The 21,391-nt window shown below is 35.3% G+C and overlaps 1 protein-coding gene and 1 long non-coding RNA gene across 2 annotated transcripts in view; one reads left to right on the top strand and one right to left on the bottom strand.

Annotated features, from left to right (window-relative positions):
* The window catches only part of LOC126814660 (uncharacterized), a 25,438-nt gene extending 15,503 nt beyond the window's left edge, over positions 1-9,935 (bottom strand). Inside the window, exon 1 of the long non-coding RNA XR_007677695.2 lies at positions 9,738-9,935. This is a non-coding gene — a long non-coding RNA (uncharacterized LOC126814660). The remainder of the gene's footprint in view (positions 1-9,737) is intronic.
* Positions 9,936-9,974: 39 nt separating this feature from the next.
* Positions 9,975-20,315, top strand: LOC126815146 (uncharacterized). The gene is made up of 11 exons (XM_056099478.1): positions 9,975-10,423; positions 11,112-11,200; positions 11,853-11,945; positions 13,115-14,434; positions 14,944-15,066; positions 15,554-15,672; positions 16,113-16,188; positions 16,886-17,031; positions 17,364-17,472; positions 17,909-17,985; positions 19,275-20,315. The coding sequence occupies exons 1-11, from the start codon at positions 10,306-10,308 to the stop codon at positions 19,342-19,344; spliced, it is 2,340 nt and encodes a 779-aa protein (XP_055955453.1). The 5' UTR covers positions 9,975-10,305; the 3' UTR covers positions 19,345-20,315.
* The last annotated feature ends 1,076 nt before the right edge of the window (positions 20,316-21,391 follow it).

Below are 21,391 nucleotides of genomic sequence, written 5' to 3' on the forward strand. Positions count from 1 at the left end.
ATTGAAACAATGTATGCAATGCGACAACATTTTCAGGCGACTTTTGTTGTGTATACACAACTGACTGAGCAAATAATAGTGAAGTATATTGAACACACAGGACATAAATGTACAGTGTATTCTCGAGCGACGTTTGGACAATGCTTCTAAAAAAACGCCCTTATCAAGCAATAATAAATAGTAATATTGTTTTCCATATAATTGTGACCTGTGCATTTCCAATTCTGTTACTAAATGACATAGAAACAATTTGTTGTAGTGCTGGTTGGATTTTAATATTTGAATTCATTTTATTCGCATGTTTTGGTGGCTGTAATAAGTGTTGTCAATTAACAGTGTTGAGTTATAAAATGACGCGCTATTTTCTTCCGATCTTTAGTCTCGAACACCAAGACTATCGAATTCAATAGTTTTGTAACGGAAACTATCGAGTTGGCACCGTATTATTATGTCAGAATTTAGAGAAAATAAATAGTCAACCATTTTTCTTTGGGTAGCAAATAACACAAGCTTGTGCTTATAACCACCAGATTGTTTAATGGTTATAAACATCTGCTTGCTTAAAGGTCATATTAAAGGACAATATTGGTGTCAGCCATAGAACCATGGTTAAACACGTTCCAAGCATAATTTTAAAAAAGAGATCATTGCTATCGGTAGATGCGTTATGAAGATTTCAAGAAAGGAAAGTGACGAATGCAAAAGGAAAACACGAGTTATCCTTCTATATAACTGACGAGTGATAACAGATACACGGGCGAATATCTGCTCACTAATAATTCCTTTGAAGACCAAAAGTTGTTATGTGAGACTGTTAAAGGATATCTGACAACTCAAAAAAGTAATTGAATGTCACTAGATATGGGGAAAACGAGAAAGATAGAAACAGTCCATACATTCACTTGTTTTTATTCATTCTATACTGAATAAAAACATGGTAATGCACGGACTTTTTCTATTTATCTCATTTTCCCATATCTAGTGACATTCAATTACCTTTTTGAATTATTATTATATCTATATATACGTAAAATAAAGTAAATGCGTCCATTCTAGATAGTTATTTTATTGCTGACATGTTTCATACAAGTACTGTAGGTAACTAGGTATAGAAACAATATCTACCATATATCTACAATAAATATATACACGGGCGTGATAACAGACAAATTGGTAATGACCAATCTTTACAGAACTCAAATTTTACATTGGTGATAAATTGTTTCTAGATAATAGTGAATCGATTGCGTGTATGGAACCGGCTATTATTCTTGCAGCTTAGTCAGATACAATGGTTATTTCAAAAGAATTTAAGGATTTCCAGATGTAGAAGTTACAAAGACAGCTAATTATAGATTGAATGGGCGTGTGGAATCATGGAGTATTTTGCATGAAATTAATGATATTTTAGTTTATTCCAATGTCTGTATATAGTTTGTAAACGTTTCTGCCCTCGCATGTAATGTCATACTACTCTATAATAATATGGGATGATTGTAGCCACTTTCTTTTTAAAACAATCTGGTTAAAACACAGATCCTATTTCGTTTCGTTTTTTTATAGTTTAAAATTTCGTTTTACTTGTCTTTACTACACTAGGATCTGCTGGCGTTAGGGATTAGCCAATGAAACAGTCTGCTACGGCGAGCTTTAGGCGTGTTTTGCACGGAACTGTGGGTAATCCATTAGAAACATCAATGCTGATTGGTTAATCAAATGTCTGGCGTCATAGGGTCAAAAGCCGCTCGTATGGCCTATGACGCGACCTATCGCTACAACTTGTCTGATCTGCATGTAGTGTAAGGCCATCGAAAGTATAAAAAAACGAAACGAAATATAGATCTGTATTTTAATCAGATTATTTTTAAAACGGTTTAATAACCCAGGAAGAATTATGTATTCATCTAAACATACCTTAATGACAATTTACCATGAAATTTATGTTAAAAATACATTATGGGAGATTCGATAACGAGTTGGCAGTTCTCACTATAATAGTTAAAAACTACATACCGTAAAGGCCATTTGCTGAAAATTTCATTCAAATTGGTCCACTATGAACCAAAAACTAAGCGAATGAAATTTCTGCCTAGCCCCGGTCATCATTACTAAAGTCAGTACGATAAACAGCATAGTCTCGATTATCCATTAAATCGTTTAATCGAGAAGGAAAGTTATGCAGTAAATCGGCTCACAATCCACTTAAGATCGCAGGCTAGCGATGCCATCTAGAGTTGATTATGGTCTGGATAAGTTAATATATGTCTAATTAATAATTTAAATAAAATTTCAGGCCTAAAGAAAGACCTGCAATTGGCAGATTTAGCTCTTGCATAATGCTAACATTTCAGGCCTAAAGAAAGACCTGCAATAGACAGATCTAGCTCTTGCATAATGTATGTTTAATAATGATTGACTCCTTATAGTCATTATGGGAGGGAGAACAGTATAGTTTTCCCAAATAACCAAGAGTAGTCGCACTTTCGGTTATCGTCAGATCAAAGATATTTTGTTTTATTTTTGACTTTCATTGCCTCAATATATTCTTTTAGAAGTCTTAATTTTTTTTCAGTTTCTGTATATTGCCTGTCTTTTCCACGGTTGGCTCAGCCATGTATCCCCTTATCGCAGCCAACGCACATCTTTATCCCTGCTATTGGAATTCCTGTAATAAACGACCAACCTGAAATACCCGTGGAAAAAATACAGGAAGACATAATGTTCTATTCTCTAGACCTAGCATATAAAACTGAAAAACTCTATTACAAATACGTGAGTATTCTTTTGCGAACTACAAATTAAAATTGTATTTTTATGAATCTTGAGACCACATAAATATCTATATTGTCAAAAGAACTATGGGGTCGAAGAATTCGTTTAGGGGGCGGGTTGTATGGTAGTGAGAAAAAGTCCAATAGACAACGTTGTCAACTATAATGCGACCATTTGCCAATCGCGCATTAATATTTCCAGTTAATAATTTATTTTTTAAAGGTTTTTCCAATTTTAAAAAAATACGTCTGGGTAGAAAGGGTCCCTTTGGATTGTTTTCAGGTGCAAACATTTTTTTTCTCGCGGCGGAAGTGTGTTAAGGTATATAATCATGCTCCTGACATAATATAGAGGGATAACAATTATTATAATAGGGCAGTAGGACTGAAATAGAATCATTGTTCCGAGACCATGAAGATTGCTGCGTATTTATGGGCATTTCTGTTATACACGAATCCGCCGTGAGTCTTACTCTATCGCTAAAATAGACGTTCTTGCATTTTACTTTGTTGTGAATTCAATTTGGTACGTTTTATAACTGGTACTAATTGATGTATACGTAATTGTCCGTTCGGTTAACAAAAGATAACTTTTTTTCATTTTCAGTTACAACTACGCTCTTTTGGTAGGAGATATCGACGTGTTCTAGAATCGGTTACCAGACATGTTGTCAATGTCAGTTATCGTGAATCTGCCAACAACTACACTGATATGGTAAGTTATTACTAAATATGTGTATTAAAGTTTTCAATCACAGGACAACTGAATTACGACTAAACTTTGAAACATGGATGCCAGGTGTGACATGTTCCTTATTCCGGAACCCGGCATTCCCTTTCCATTGATGGCATATTAGGAGGGGGTGGGGGCGATGGGGTTGTAGCTTTGCGAAATGTATCCAGAATATTCGGAATAAATTAGCTTCTTTCGAGCTTTAACGGATATTTTAACGGACTTTTCAAGACGTATTACAATATTGTTTTAATTAAAATATAAGGACATTTTAATAAAATTCCAGTTTCAATTATCCCTTCTTTCACATCGAGTATAGACCAAATATCTGATTTCATGGTAAAGGTAGTACATATTAGTTAAAAATATGACAATCAAATAATATTATTTTGTAAATTGCACCTTTCAGTTGGTGAGCGACTATTACAATCTGTCAATGTATATACAATTTATGGAGACGATTATATCAGATATGCCACAGAGACACCTCAGACGCCTGGTAAAGAAATTTGAAAACAAAACAATGAAGATGCTGTGCAAGCTTGCGGGAGCTCTTGATATGGAAGGAATTCCTAAACCAGAGGTGCCACCACCCGCAGTTGATCGAAACAGGCGTCATCCTCTAAAGTGTGTGAGAGATCTATCATTTTTAAATGACATCAAAGAGTTCTTTCAAAGTATGGGTCATCGCTATGGAGCCCTTCTGATCCAAAACAATGAATAGTAATACAAAATTCTTTATATATCCATGTAAAGAAATAACTTGAGGTTTATAGTGACATTCTCTTTTAATTATTTTAAGTACTTTTTGGGTAGATTTAAGCATTACAATATTTATACGCCTACTGGTAAACGACAATACGAAGCTATCTAGACAGTCTTTAAACATTAAATCTTTGAAATTGCATAACCAAAGTTTCTTCTGCCATAAATAATGTCAAAGATGGCGGTTAAGACTAAAGTTAGTGTCACTTTGAAACAAACATTTTATATTATAGTATCTATGATATTTGTATGGAAACCCTCTCTAGTTAAGAGAACAAAATTAACGTATTCAAGTTTTATTGAACCAAATCTAACAACTGTGTTGTAATGTATGTTATTTTGTAATATGTAATTGTTGTTGTGTCAAGTATATTGAACCAAATGTAACAACTGTGTTGTTATGTATGTTATTTTGTAAAATGTAATTGTTGTTGTGTCAAGTATTCAAGTTTTATTGAACCAAATGTAACAACTTTCAAGTATTCAAGTTTTTTTGAACCAAATGTAACAACTGTGTTGTTATTTATGTTATTTTTGTAATTCTTAATTGTTGTATTGTCATCTTAATAAAATAAACTCCATTAGAAATAGGCATACACATTTTTTGGTTCTTTTTCTAGACTGAGACGTAATGAAAAGTACCACTTTTATAAATGGATTATTGTAAATCTCGTTTGAGAGATACACTTAAAATATACATTATGTAACAGCTAAATTTGTCTATCGCATGTCTTTCCTCTGGCTTCAAATTATTATTTAAACATTTCACATGACAACCCAATAATCAACTTTCTAGACCATCGTGTGGCTTAGGTATTGAGTGGATTAGATAATTTCAACCGCAGAATTATAAACACGTTTGGGAATGAAAGATCCTGCTTGGGGGCCCTGGCGCAGGTGTTCTATGTGTAAAGCGCCACTGCAGAGACTCGGGTAAAATACAAGTTCCACCCAAGATATGCCCCCGAGACCCCAATATGCCCAGTGCTTCGTATTCATGAAAAATGTCCTGGTTCTGTTCAAATCGCAAACAATTGCTAAGTTGGACACACTAACACCAAGACCGCGCCATTAGAGGACATGCCGTCGCCCGAAGGTTTTTTTTAAATATAATAACACTACCGTTCTGAGATCCGGATCGGCACATTGTCCGCCAACATTCTGTCAGCTTCCCGTACTATATTGCTACTGTGCGGGGTTCGCAAAGATTCAGTGCTGGCACTGTTCGTCACCGACTACGTTTTAATTGGCGACCAGACCGCCTTTAACCACTATGCATTGGACCAATTCTGGCACAACGTCACCAAGATCTATACAAGTTTCAACTCTTGCGCATTCAGTCTGTATCTTCGTGACCTTCTTAAACTAAAAGAACGTGACAGTACTTGAATGGCCAGCAGTCTCTACAGCTCACCAACTGAACTCTATATTGGGACTATATGGGGCGTCGACTCTCCAGGGGTCCCTATATATAGCCCTATAACTGATTAAAGCAACAGCGAGTGGATAAACTTTCTTCCATCAGTAAATGTCCAGCTTACAATAATGCCACAAAACACGATTCAGCTGTATTGTATGTCACGCCAGCATTTCCAGTCAAATCAGTGGTGCGTTTTCATTGCGTTTCGATCAATAATACAACGGTGTAGATCGCGATTAGTAAGCAGACAATTTCGGGACTAACATATTGTGCAAACTTATTTCAATAATTAGTCTAATCAAAACATTATGCCATGATTTTTAACATATTTATCGGTAAAATTAGCGTGTTCAATAAAACAGAACCAGACGTACGTGAATTCGGTGCATTGTGAGGTAGGCCCTGTATTCTGGACGAGTACAAATTAAATAATACGCCCACGCAGCAGTTTTGTGGAAAACTTGGATGTTGATAAGGATCTAGGATCCTTGAAGAAATGTAATCTTTAGGGTTCATACTCTTACGATACCACTGCTTCCAACCAATATATATATACTATTCAAAAAAAGTAGGGGATATTTGATTTTGGGGGCATAATACTAAAATATGCAAATGACTACGAAAAAAGTCACTATAGAACCTAACAGAAGAAACATTTCCAGTTACATGTGACGCCCAAACGCACCAATAGCTACCGCATGGAATGCAGGTGATGCTTCGGATCATCATGGGGGTCCAACCCAAGATTTGCACGACTCTGACTTTGAATGTTACAGTCATTGTGGCATTGAATTCCAGGGTGGAAACATCGGTTTAATTGTTTTAGTGACCAGAAAACAAATTTTGATATGCGTCGGCTTACCCAAAATGAAAGGTTACGTGCCCTTGGCATGCTACAGATCGGCACAACACAGGCGGTTGTGGCGCGGACGATGAATGTTTCTCAGTCTGTCATAAGCAGGCTATGGTCCAGATACCGTGATACACAATCTGTACAGGACAGACCACGCTCAGGTCGACCAAGGGCGACAACTCAAGCCCAGGATCGATTTATCCGTACCTTGGCCTTGAGAAATCGTGTCATCACAGCAAATCAGATCAGCGCTCGTCTTCAAACAGACACTGGTGTGAGAGTGAGTGGCCAGACGATTCGGAATCGACTGCATAGGGGTCACCTTCGCGCCCGACGTCCTCGCGTGATCCCTTGTTTGAGAGATCATCATATTCAGGCAAGACGTCGTTGGTGTAGGGATCGTCAACACTGGGATAATCGACGCTGGAGCAATGTGATGTTTTCAGATGAGTCAAGGTTCACTGTTGATTTTTTGGACAGACGTAGGAGGGTGTGGCGTCGTCGAAACGAGCGCTTCCAAGACGTTAACGTCATCAGACATGATCGATTTGGGGGTGGTTCTGTTATGGTGTGGGGAGGCATCACTGTTGCTGGAAGAACGGCTTTACATGTTGTTGCAGGGCGTGTTACAGGCCAGTACTACCGGGACAACATCTTGGCAGTCCATGTTGTGCCGTTCGCACGACGTCATGGCCGCCGTTTCATCTTCCAGGATGACAACGCAAGATGTCACAGGGCCAGGATCGTTACAGGTTACCTCCAACAACAGAACATCACCACATTACCTTGGCCAGCACTGAGTCCCGACCTCTCCCCCATCGAGCATGTCTGGGACATGCTTGGACAGAGGTTACGTCAACGTCAACAACGTCCTGCCAATGTCCAAGAACTTGCTGCTGCGTTGCAACAGGAATGGGACAATCTGGACCAAAATGACCTTAGACGTCTCATTAGGAGTATGCCACGTCGGATCAATGCTTGTTTGGCAAACAGAGGAGGATTTACCCGTTACTGACTTGGTTGTGATGCTGTGGTAACTTTGCTGTTTGACCCCGGGTATCATTTTACCCTTATAATGGTCAGTCTGTGCCTTACTTAGTCTAACGATCATTTGGAATAAATCGATGAATGTGAACTTCATTTCATTTTGTCATTTGTTTCTTCGTCAGTTTCATTAGGTGACTTTAATAACACTTAAAAATCAAATATCCCCTACTTTTTTTTGAATAGTATATGTTAAAACCTTATATTGTCTATCGCCCGGTAAAGGGGTGGAGTTGGGGGGGGGGGGGGGGGTAACTCCGGAACAGAAACCTAGGCTGTGGATTATGAATATCGATAGGCATCGATAACCCCGATGCTTTTAATTCAAATATAAAAAAAATCCAATAAATACTATAGCCTTTATCGCGTCCACAAGGCTTATCGAAAAGGGGCATAACTCCGGAACGGAAAGTCGCGGAACACTGAATATCGATAGGGTTCATCCTCTCATGACCCCAATGCTTCACACCATATTTTACAAAAATATGTTAAAACTGTAGCCTTAACGCGTTTACAAAAGGGCGGAACGGTAAGTCGCAGAACGCTTAATATCGATAGGGTTCCTCCTCTCGAACGACCCCAATGCTTCCCATCAAATTTGAAAGAAATCCGTTAAAAACTACAGCCTCTATCGCGTTCACAAGGTTTTCGACAAATGGGGATCGATAACTCCGGAACGAAAGGTCACAGAAACGCTAAAAATCGACGGGGTTCGCCATCTCATGACCACAATGCTACACACCAAATTATTAAAAATATCCGTCTATCGCGTTTACGGTGTTTTCGGAAAAGGGGCATTTATAACTCCGGAATGAAAAGTCAATGAATTCGGAAAATATAGGGCTCGTCCTCTCATGACCACAATGTATGCTTCACAAACCATTATTTGTTGACGGACGGAACCCCGGCCGGAAGGTGACGACTAGATAATTAGAATCTGTCTTCCATATATCATACTTAACCCCAAATTTTTCCCATTTACCTGTATTCGACCAGGGCGGTTGGATGGCCGAATGGTTAACACGTGCGCTGTATCACGCGGTCTGTCATTGAGTCAATTGGCGGGGTTTCGATTCCCCGGTTGTACGTGACAAGGAGTAGGGTCGCCTGTCCAACTTCGTGGGTTTTTCCGGGTCCTCCGGATTCCTTCCACTGCTAAAGACCCCTACAAGCGAATTATTGAAATAAAAAATTGAACCATGTGTTAGTCCCAAAATGACCTAGTTTGTGTCGAGTGGACGTTAAACCCCGAGCTCTCTCTCTCTCTCTTTCGTATTTGGGGGGGGGGGGGTGGATGGCTGAATGGTTAGCGTGCGCGCGCTGTATCATAAAGTCTGTCATTGAGTCGACTGGCGTGGTTTCGAATCCCCGGTTGTACGTGACTAGGAGAAGGGTCGCCTGTCCAACCTCGTGGGTTTTCTCCGGGTCCTCCGGTTTCCTCCCACTGCTAAAGACCCCTATGCACAAGCGAATTATTGAAATAAAATTAAACCATATGTTAGTCCCGAAATGACCTAGTTTGTGTCGAGTGGACGTTAAACTCTCTCTCTCTCTCTCTCATTCGACCATTTACTTGTTTTTCTGTCAGTGCCATGGTTGTGTTTGCTTTTAATTTAGAAATGAAATGAAATGAAATGGGGTTTAACGTCCTACTCTTCTGCACCTAACCTGGGCTAATTGAAGACGGGCATACGCCATACAGTGTGCTATGAGGGAAATTTTGCCCGGGCAGCGGCGCTACGGCCTACTCTTATATCGAATTCCAACTGCCAAGGGATCTTTTACGTGCACGCCAATGTGTACACGGGACCTCGGTTTTTCGTCCCATCCGAACGACTAGGCAGCTGTCCTTGTCAGGCCCTCCGTTCTGCGTCACTGACAAGGGGAAACCACGCCGGAAAATCGAGATGAACTTTCTCGGCCAATGCAGGGATCGAACACCCGACCTCCAGGCTAGCAAGCCAGTGCCTTACCCACTTAGCCAGCTTTTAATTTAGACGGCATGTATCTCGCCTTAATTAAATTGTAAAACGCCTTTTCCAACGATTTGATATTAGCTCGGGAAGGTCTAAAAGTTATTAACCACTGCAGATTTGTTCACATAGACGGGTGTAAACAGAGCTAGTGCTCACAGTAACATAGATAACAAACCTTAATCTCTCAACCCTCCGTGGACCGTGTTTCGCATCAGTATATCTCAACGTTTTTAACTACGTTCTCGTAGCTAGCGGTAACAGGGCTAGATTATAGCGCTAACCTTAACCCACAATCTCGTCAACAATCATGATAACCCAATAAATTTGTAAACATCTCACGACGTATGACGAAGTTTACCTTAACTTTAGACTTTACCGAGCTCTGTAAGAAAGGTCAATATATATGCGTGTGTACAATTCTTGTAGTTGTTTCCCGTAACAGGACTGTGGGTTTAAACCAGGGGTCATATTGTTTTTAAAAACAAACAGATCACGCTATAAAATTATTAGTTTTGGTACGAAATGTCCCTCGATCAAGACGAGGGTAATTTAGAACAGGTTATCCAGTCAATCCTATTCCTAATGCCCGGCTTTACTCTCGATCACCCGGGCATGTTTACGTCTGAGAAAAAAGCAGGAAAGGTTGGCATCAACATAAAGTGGAGGAGACATGTTTAATCTTGAAATAAGTTTATCTGACATATTCAACATACAGCCATTTTGCCCCATAGACATATTCTGCTATGGAATATTCTTGTCTGTTATTTTTCTGGTTTTGGATTTTAATAAATTTGGAAAGCAAGTCTTATATTTATGTCAATGCCAATTTACATCCGAATGATCAGAATGTAGAAGAACCAGGTAGGCTACAGGTTTTTTTTTAAAAACAATTTTATTGAAAATGTTATATACATGTATGTATATTAATCAAAGAAGTTTTATCATAGATAAGATATCCTCTCCTGACTTCCATGTCTTGAATGAAATGTGGTATTTATAACATCTTCTGCCAGTCTGCACTGCTGCATATCAAGCACAATTAAGGCAAAGACGGGCATAGGCCTATATAGGTCTACAGCATGCAGTACATGTATGGGGCTTTCTCTTACTTTGAATTCCAACTGTCAAGGGTTCTTTTTCATGCTTGCCAAAATCTCAGCTGTTTGTCCCGTCCAAAGGACTACACATAATTCATTGCCATAGCCTATTAACAGCTCCATCCTGTATACACCACTGACAAAGCAAAACACCACATCACAAAATCCTGATTAAGCTTCTTGACCAACAATGAGATTCAACCCGGGACTTCGTGGTATAGTGAGCCAGCTCCTTTCTCACTGAGCCACTGCGGCTCCCATGATGAGGTAAAATAGTTCTACATCTGGTGTAGTTATTCACATGCAGCGTCATTATCGTAGAGCAAAAACTAACATATTCTTCTTCAAAACAACTGCAATTAAAAGATTCCTTTTCAGAAAAATTAGATTGTAAATTTTGCCCAAATAATCTTAGAAATTGACATTGTTATTTGAACACTTATTTCTTTTAGATTATGAGAATTTAGTATATGGTGAAGTATGGAAGAAAGAAGTAACTAAATTATCTATGTTTAGTAAAGATACCAATACAGCTTATAGAGTAAGTAGATTAAACAGGCACGAATCCAGAGGTTGGAAATGATATCTACAACATTTCTTTTTTAAAACTTTTCGCGAATTGTCACTAGAACACTTGTCTGTGTCATTGAAATTTCGGACACTGGCTCACTAACCACTGGAGGTCTGAGGTTCAATCCAGGTGTTGGCAGAGAAAGTTCCACAGGATATTTCAGCGTTGTTTCCCCGGCCTTGTCAGTGATGCACGACAAAAAAGTGCCTGGCAAGGAACGGTGTCTAGTCTGTCGGATGTGACAACTTAGGCCAAGTGTAGGCCTACACATTAGTGTGCTCATGCACGTAAAAGAACCTTTGACAGTTAGAATTTGAAATAAGAGTAGGTCATATAGTGCCGCTGTCTGGGTAAAATTTCCCTCAGATGTGACAACTGAGGCCAAGTGTACACATAGGCATGCTCATGCACGTAAAATAACCATTGCGACAGTTAGAATTTGAAGTAAGAGTAGGGCATAGCAACGCTGTCCAGGCAAAATTTCCCTCTTAGTACACTGTATGGCGTATACCCGTCTTCAGTAGCCCAGTCGGTGCAGAACAGTAGGATGTTAATTAAATCTCATTTTATTTATAGAGTATGTTGTAATCATAATTCACAGTATTTTAAACTAATATTTCAGTATGTAATGAAGTTTTTAGATAATTCTGGTTATATACGACAGATGGAAGTAGAAGGTGTTTTAATATATAGAGTTTCAGATGTTAAAAAAAAGGTTAGACCTATACTGATTTCTATATTCTAACAATGGATGGATAACAAAGAAAGCTTCAGGAATCAAATTAAACAATGCATTATTGATATGACTAGCAGGAACACGATCGAGCAGTTGTCTAATGGAAAGTGTAGAAACAGGAAACAGGACTACCACCTAATTTCAACAAACAATACAAATTGATTTACTGGATTAGGGATGTCACATTGTCATAATTATCTATCTTTTATTAGAATACAGAAAGAGATTGAACATCTAGTTAAAGTTATTTATATTATCCAGTATTAAATCTACTGGTTTTTTTTTACATATCTATAATGTTGATTTACGACACCGGTGTAATGTCGAGACCATTATATGTTACAATTAGATTGTCAAACTACATGTATGAATTTCATGAAAATTTTGATTTGGTCAGGGATTTCATGTAAATCCTCAAAGGGGATAAATAGCTGGCAGTTCTCACTATAATAGTTAAAAACTAGATAATGTAAAGGGAATTTCCTGAAAATTTCAGTCAAATTGGTCCACTTTCGAATTTTGGGCCTAGCCTCTATCATCATTACTAAATTCGGTATGATAAAAAACTTAGTCTCGATTATCCAATATTGGATTAAATCATCAATGAGCGTTAAGCAGCAAATCAGATTCCAATCCAGTAAATATCGCAGGCTAGCGATGACATCGAGAGTTGATTATGGTCTGGATAAGTTAATTAATGTCTAATTAATAATTTAGATAACATTTCAGGCCTAAAGAAAGACCTGCAATAGGCAGATTTAGCTCTTGCATAATGTATGTATATTAAGGCTGTAAACAACGGTATGTTGCAATCTGCCTATTGAACCATGCTGTTTGTAGTTATGTTCCAGTGCAGCATTAAATGGTCAATTAAAAGTTATTCTCTGATAAGTTTGGGGTCATGGAATCATTTTTTAAACTAAAGGAATTAAACCTTTTTGAATTACCTCAAAATAAAGTATTGTGTTGGATAGATCTGATGTGTCTTTATAAATTGCATGATTTGTAAGGGTTATGATTAATTTTTTTACTGGGCTTAGTCATGTATTATTTTAAATCATGTTGAACTGAAATACTTGTAGGTCTTGTTGTTGTTGTTTTACTGTCTTGGATTCCCTATATTATTTAAATCTATTTGTGTTTTTCAGATAATACAGTATTCACGAAGTGGACATGCTCCTCTTTATGCTTTAATATCTGTTCCATATGGACGAAATAAAAAAACAAGTACTATATCAGTGCCGGTTACGTTTGGATCATTTTTTACTTTTAGTATAGAATGGAGAACAGAACATTTTTCTCAGTATCATCAAATAACTGTCAGTAATTCATGGAATTTAAAATTCTATATTTTTAGTCATACTTTTCATAGAATTTATTATCACCCTTTGAATAGAACTTCAACTTGTGTACATTTTGTAGATGATTTGGAATCTAAAAATTCAGTAAAAAATAGACAGAAGAGTGACATGTCTAATTCAACTCTCTCAACAGAACAAATTTTACATACTAGTGAATTGACTCAAACATCAACTTCAGAAGATGATGAAGCAGAAAGTGACAAACCAATTGTTAAAAAATCAACCAGAAAAAAACTCCATCTTGAAGTATTAAAAGATCAAGTTAATCCAGTTAATCCAGATTTATATCTTGATCCAGATCAAGTATTAGATGATCAAATTTCTACCAAAACAGAAGAAAGGCCAATTAAGAAAGAACTACATGAGGAAGTGACGTTGAAAACTGATGTGTCAAGTGTAACCATCAAAATGAGAAAAATTGAAAAACCAGTTGAACACGAAAATGATGAATCGAAAGAGACACACAAGATAAAAGAGAATAAAATTGGAGAGGAAGTATTTGAAAAATCTGATTTAACAGAAGAAAACTGTGGTAAAAAAGACAGTCTCAAAGATCTCACAACACAAGAAAAACTTGAAGTGATACGAAATACAAAAAAACTTATACAGACAAATAAAGAAAGGTTGTCAGATGCAGACTCTGATTCAGAATTAAATGATGAAAACCTTAGTCCTACACCAGATAATCAAGTTACACCAGAAGATAATAATAACGATGATTCCTATAAGGAACCAGAGGTGATCCTTTATACAGATGATTCTGGGAGAGAATTTGAGGCTGTTGTTTATGGACATATGATTGAAATTCGTGGTGTTTCTGATAGCTGTATGAGACCCAATGCTATGATGCATGACATTTCTAGAAAACCCATTGAGCTGCTTTTCCCTGAGAAAAGTAGTGGTGGTTTTTATGTTGATCATGATAAATCAATCAGTATTAAAACATGGAAAGATTTTTTATACTCGTTATGGACGTGCTCCAAACAGACAGAAATTCCTGGAAAAGGGTGTTGTGATATATCCATTATATCTTTTAATATTTGGTTTTTTCATCCATTAACTGATGACAGTGATGACTATGTAAAAAGAATACAAAGAGCTGGAAAGGTATTATTTATGTAACTAAATTCTTCATTATTTTCTGCATAAAATATTTCAGCTAATTGCTATTTTCATGTGAATGGTGTTAGATTTAGGTATATTTATGTGAATTCCACATAAAATAATTTAAACAATTGCTATTTTCATTTGAGATGAATTTGAGAGACTTTATGGGAATGGTGTTAGATGTTTTTATATAAGAATTAATAAGATAGACATGAATTTGTTTTAGAAAATTTCTCCCCCATGTAAATATGGTCATCATCATTGCATACTCACACTATAAAGTTTGTGATCTGTACAGATTTTGACAACATTTTCAGGAATAATTAAATTGGGGTATAGGTGCTCATTATTAATTTTAAGAGTGAAATCATATTGTGCTCTATATTTATTTGTACATTCACATCCATCAGAGTTTAGTTCCTTGTGCACACTGTGTAACAAAAGGGAAAAGACACCATGTACGATGATAGAATCTCTTACTGTTGTAATTAATAGAATATATATTCCAGATATTATCTGAAAGTAATGCTGATGTGATTGGTTTACAAGAAGTTAGATTTGAAGAAGGGAAAGGTGGAGAACTTGGTCCTAATCAGATTGATTACTTTACATCTATATTGCCTAGTTACCAGGTAGGTGTTTATGTCAGAGTAGGAATTCATTTGATCCTGGTTAACAATTAATTGGCACTTATTCTGCTTGTGCTGGCAAAAAATCATTGTTAGAACTAGAATCTATTTATAACCATCAGATTATTCTTAATTGTTCTAGTAATTGTAAGCAGAGGCCTATTCTGCCTCATGCATGAAACCTGTTAATATTTATACATGTACAGTGTTAAAAAAGTTAATTATAAGACAGGATATGTAAGTATTGAATTATGATTTGTTTATCAACAAGCCATTTATTGTATTATAGTTTATCAACCTGCTATGTTTATCTTATTGTATTATAGTTTGTTTATCAACATGCTATGTTTATCTTATTGTATTATAGTTTGTTTATCAACCTGCTATGTTTATCTTATTGTATTATAGTTTGTTTATCAACATGCTATGTTTATCTTATTGTATTATAGTTTGTTTATCAACATGCTATGTTTATCTTATTGTATTATAGTTTGTTTATCAACCCGCTATGTTTATGGATAATAGTTTATATAATGGAAGAACAGAAGAAGGACTGGCTATAATGACTAAATATGAAATAATTAATCATGATTATATATTGCTATACAGGTATCTACCGGTACTTCAATATATTCTCCAATACTGTATATTACTAAAAAATCACTGGTAGCTAAAGATGTTTATCTTTTGTATTCACATGAAAAAAATTGTTCAATAAAATACTGTAAAATAAGAAATGAATGTGAGCAAGAAATACATGTGTTGAATGTGACCTATTACAGGTCGTTAATTGATAATTGAATCACAGTATGAGATAATTAAAGTAATGAGTGTTTACCCTATCAATAAACTGTATTGTTAAAGGTAACACCACTCAGAACAACAAAATAAACAACAGTGTTTATAACACTGATATCATTATCTGGCAAGTGGTGTCTTCAGTTAAAATGACAAAGGTATTCCAGTATACCCATTTTATTTGTAAGCAATAGTTATGTTGTAAATATTGTTGAAGTAAAAACATAAATATATTTACTTTTATTTTGTAGAAATATGAGCAACAGTGCAGATCGTCATCAGAGAATTTGTTTACATGTAGAAATAAATGTTCCGGGTGTTGGAAGTGTGAGTTACAAATATTATTTGTTATTATGTTAAAACAGACCAGTGTTATTAAGATACGTCTATTGATAACTATTCAAAACATAACCTACTATTTCTAAATGTTAAAGGTTAAATAAAAATGTTAATCGTTTGGTAATAAGTTACTTACGTTTCACGATAAATTTGCCCTTTCTGGAACACCTGATACCACATGGCTTATGTGAGTGGCCATGAATTTTGTCCCATGTTCTATGGTTATTTCATGTAGGTAAATGGAAATCCTCATGAAATTTTGATTTAAGAGTTTGTATTGTGCACATTGTTCTGAAAGAACTGTATAGCATTTTGAAAATAGGTTCACTATGTATTTCGCTTTGACTTTAAAGTCACTGATACGTAGGACATCTTTGTGAAATTAATTATGCTCTATCAATTATATTCTGTTTGCATTAAATTTCTGAGCAAAATCTGTAATTAGTAAATAAATAAATATGTTTGAGTTATGATTGGAGCCCAAAATAAACTATATATAGTGAGAAAACATGAGCATTCAATGCGATGCATTTGTGTGTGCTTATATTTGTTACATCCATGACAACACCCAAACAATGTCAGCGAATTTTAAACCATAGAATGCAATTTGAATTGTCAAATTTGAGAGGAATTGGGCATTGTTGTTGTGCAACTGTTAATTTTTCTGTTCTGATTTATTTTGAAGGTTCATGTATTTAATACTCATCTATCATTAAGCCATGAAGCTAGGGAAAAGTCTGTAGAACAAATATGGAAATATATGTCGAAATTTACTGGACCATCTATATTACTGGGTGATTTTAATGCAGAACCAGAGGAAAAATCTATAAGGTACAGGGTACTTTAAAATTTGATTATTGTCTATATTTTATTTGGATTAAATTAATTTGTCATTTATTAAAATACAATATGTAGCTTTGAAATGCTACAAACATCTTCTCTTTTTGAAGTAACAACATATCAAATTAAATGGTATTTATTTTTAAAAGCATTTTTAAAAGATCAAACTTTATTCTGCACCCTTAATTTTAGAAAATGGTAAGAATTCAACTTTGTCATTTTTGATATAAATTGCATTGGTTATGTGTTTCACCGCAATAACACTTGCAAAATTCTGATTGTACCAAAAATATATTTAATTACCAAAATAATATCAATTTCAGATATTTACAAAGCCAGCCACAACTAGTTGATATATGGACATATATACATGGTGATAATGATTCAGGAAAAACATTTAAATCTATAAAAGAAAATCGACTTCTGAAACGGGTAAGCCTGTGGCCTTTTAATGATTTACATGGCTAACCTTATGGTATTATCATAAGGGGTGATAGGTTCCTTATAAAATTCTCTTTAATGATCAGTAAGGGTATAAAAGGATCCCAGATGGTGTAACAGCACCTTCTACTTCATTTAGACATCAGAGACATCATTAATTTGTCTACATAAAAATAGATTCGTTGATAAAGTTGAAATTTGTCATGCCAGTATGTACACGGGTCAGCTACTCTGTGGGAATTGTATTAATGAAGTACATGTACACGAAATAATGAAATGAAAATGGTTGTAACCAGAGACAAGCACTACTATAGTTACTAGCGACTCTTTTCAGTGTAAACTTGGTAATTGTCATAATATTTTTCAATGCACATCTATAAAAGTGATTATGAAAATGCTGTTCATTTCCTCTACATTTGTGTTTCAGATTGACTATATATTTCATCGGAAGCAAGAAAATACTAAAATATTAGATATTGAATTACTTGATACTGATACCTGGGGGTAAGTTTCTTATCAATTACTTGACTTGATACAGATTACCCTATAAAACTATCATTCACTTATAAACAGTTTCATGTATAAAGTTGTACTTATCACTAATTGCACTGTAAAACTGATGCAATTTACTTTTAAACAGGTGAAAATTCTAGTATAAAAGCTTGATTAATTCCAATACCTATAATCAGTATTGAATACTACACAAACTCAACCAACAGTGATGAATAACACCTACTTAATGACTACTGTCTAAATTACTATGTATTTTAACAGACTTGTAAACATTAGACATATAAAATGATAGCTTAGATCTGTTTGTGGTACATCTTTCTATTAGTAAAAGTCATTTGTTCATAGTTGGGGGGTTGGATGGCCGAGTAGTATGTGCGTGCTGTATCATACGGCCTGTCATTGAGTCAATTGGCATGGTTTCGAAACCCCGGTTGTACGTGACAAGGAGTAGGGTCGCCTGTCCAACCTTGTGGGTTTTCTCCTGGTCCTCCGGTTTCCTCCCACTGCTAAAGACCCCTACACGAAAGCGAATTATTGAAATAAAATTAAACCATATGTTAGTCCCGAAATGACCTAGTTTGTGTCGAGTGGACGTTAAACCCCATTTCTCTCTCTCTCTTGTTCATAGTTGAACACTCACTGAAAATCTTTGTACAAATTTGATGCAGTGAGAATATTTGCAGCCATGTAATGATTGGCCAATAATAAAATAATGTTTGATTTGACTATACATGTGCATTTTCCAAGTATTCAAATATTTTGCATGGTTTTCAAGGAGTTTATCAAACCTTGTGTGGGATACCTAAATAGATATTTGATTAGTTTCTAATTTAGATAGGGGGTTGGATGGCCGAATGGTTAGCATGTGCGCACTGTATCATAAGGTCTGTCATTGAGTCAACTGGCGGGGTTTCAATTCCTCGGTTGTATGTGAAAAGGAGTAGGGTCGATGTCCAGCATCGTGGGTTTTCTCCGGGTCGTCTGGTTTCCTCCCACTGCTAAAGATCCCTACACGCAAGCTAATGATTAAAATAAAAAAATTGAACCATCTGTTAGTCCCAAAATGACCTGGTTTGTGTGGAGTGGACGTTAAACCCCATTTCTCTCTCTCTCTAATTTAGATAATATGGATTGGTCATTTGAACTTGGAGAGGATGAAAGTCATGTTAACTTCATTTCTCTCTCTCTCTCTCTCTCTCTCTAATTTAGATAATATGGATTGGCAATTGAACTTGGAGAGGATGAAAGTATGTTAAATTCATTGTTGTGTTTTTTTCCAGAAGTTTATCAGCATCAGATCATGTTGCTGTTTTGTCCAAGTTGGGATTGAACTGTCCACAGAAAGAATGAGTAATTGTTGAGTGGATTTTATAACATTTTGGTTCATGTTCTTTGTACCTTTGAGGTTAAACTTTTATATGCCAACTCTTATTGTATCCTCCCTGTCTATCTGTTATCTGTTAATCCGTATCTTTTTAAGACTTTTTTGTGTCTGGTGTTTATTGACTGCCAGTAGGCATTTGTTTAATATTTACTGCTGATTACACCATATTGCCTTATTAAATGACAGACATATTTTGATAACATCATTACCCAGAGGAAGGAGGGGTTGTGACTGATTATATTCACAATACCAAGTGTGAATAGAAATACTTCTTCATATGTTTTAATTTACGGCTGCATGTGTTTAACAGATAACTAAGGACTATGATTGTCTGTAGCTAGTCTATACATGATAATCTTGATAGATTTTAGTCACTAAAGGTTACTACAGAGGTTTTACTCAAACAGCTGTATAGGGGATGCTCAATTGAATGTTCCAGAATTCAGTTCTTTCAATAAGACGAATTTGGGGTGGCAATTATGTCAATTTGGCATCACAATCGTGCATTTCCTACACATCAAGGATTAATATGTCAGTAATGTTAAGAGCATAGTTTGTGTTCAAGATCTACTAATATATAGCTCTTAATTTTAATATTGAGATATTTATCTGTCTCCGATATCAGTAAACTCAAATTGTTATTTCATTTGAATACATATAGTGTGTGTATTTTATGGAATTCATATTTCCCTTATTTGAAAATAATTGTGAATATAAGGTTACTGTATATTTAAACATGTGTATTTAAAATGGCTAGACCTCTTTTTATTTGGGTTAAAAATAACATTGTTGATTACACTGGAAGTTTTGTATTATTTGTTTTGAGGAATGACTTATCATCAGATTGAGAATGTTACCTGTATGTATTAGAAAATGTGGTTATTAAAGTTGTTAAATCCATATATACTTCGTATTTATTGCTGCTAACATGTCTTTCAAAATTACCAAACAAGTCGACCTTCGTTTAATCTTTTGAAACAAAATTTTAATTGTATCTCATCACTAATCAAACTTACACCCAATTAGATACTTTATTTTGACCTAAATCATAGAGATTTTAGCTCCTTTAAGGGGTAAAAAGGGAAGAAGTATTGGTTGTTTCAAGATAATTATTGTTGTGTTTAAAAGATTTTATAAATGTTGAATATATATTATTTTTAACTTTGATCTCTTATTAGAAAGCTTTAATACACATATGTATGGAAGGTTTATTTGTATGGAAGACTTATTTTAAATTAATCTTATGTAATGGTACATGTATTTCAAATGTTTTTTTTGTTTCAATGATTTATTTTTGTATATTTAACATTTAAGTTTGCTCAATATATATTGGTGCTTTATTTTTAAAAATGAATTTAAGGTTTATATGTGTTTATGTGCATTTACAAATTGGATAAAGCTCAAAACTAGTTAGAACTGCACTGTTAAATTTACTTTTTGACCTGTATTTCAGGTGTGAGCAGGCATATTTTTCTTTATGCTTTGAATGGCAAGTACAATGTAGTAAATAATGAATTTAGACTTTAAAGTAATGCTCAAAAATAATTGATATGAAATTGGATGAGAATTAATTTATATGGCATAAATAAGGCAATTCTAACCATGTTGAGTTTAGTTGTCAATAGCAAAACAGGGGAGGTAATTGTGTTGTTATTCCTGTGTCATACATTTTTAAGGGTGGGAAATAACGCCCATGATCGTATAATAGTGATTTGATAACCTATTGAGCAAAAGACATAGAAATAATTATGTTTTGACTTTTAGAAAATTTGAAATTCTCGCTTTAAGAGTCAAATGAATTTAATTTATCACTGAGTCACATTACATTTAGAAACCAGCACAACGATTAATTTAATACATGTGACTTACAGACAGTTAATCTAATACAAAGTGTTGCATCAAAGGATGATAGTCAAAATGTAAGGCTATAGATATTTAAATTTGTGCAATATATTTTTTAAATTTTGTATTAGGTCCTGTATTGCCGTCGCCCATGTCTATTGGTCCACCGTT

Source organism: Patella vulgata, chromosome 3 (assembly GCF_932274485.2).
Source record: "Patella vulgata chromosome 3, xgPatVulg1.2, whole genome shotgun sequence".
Lineage (NCBI taxonomy): Eukaryota > Metazoa > Mollusca > Gastropoda > Patellidae > Patella > Patella vulgata.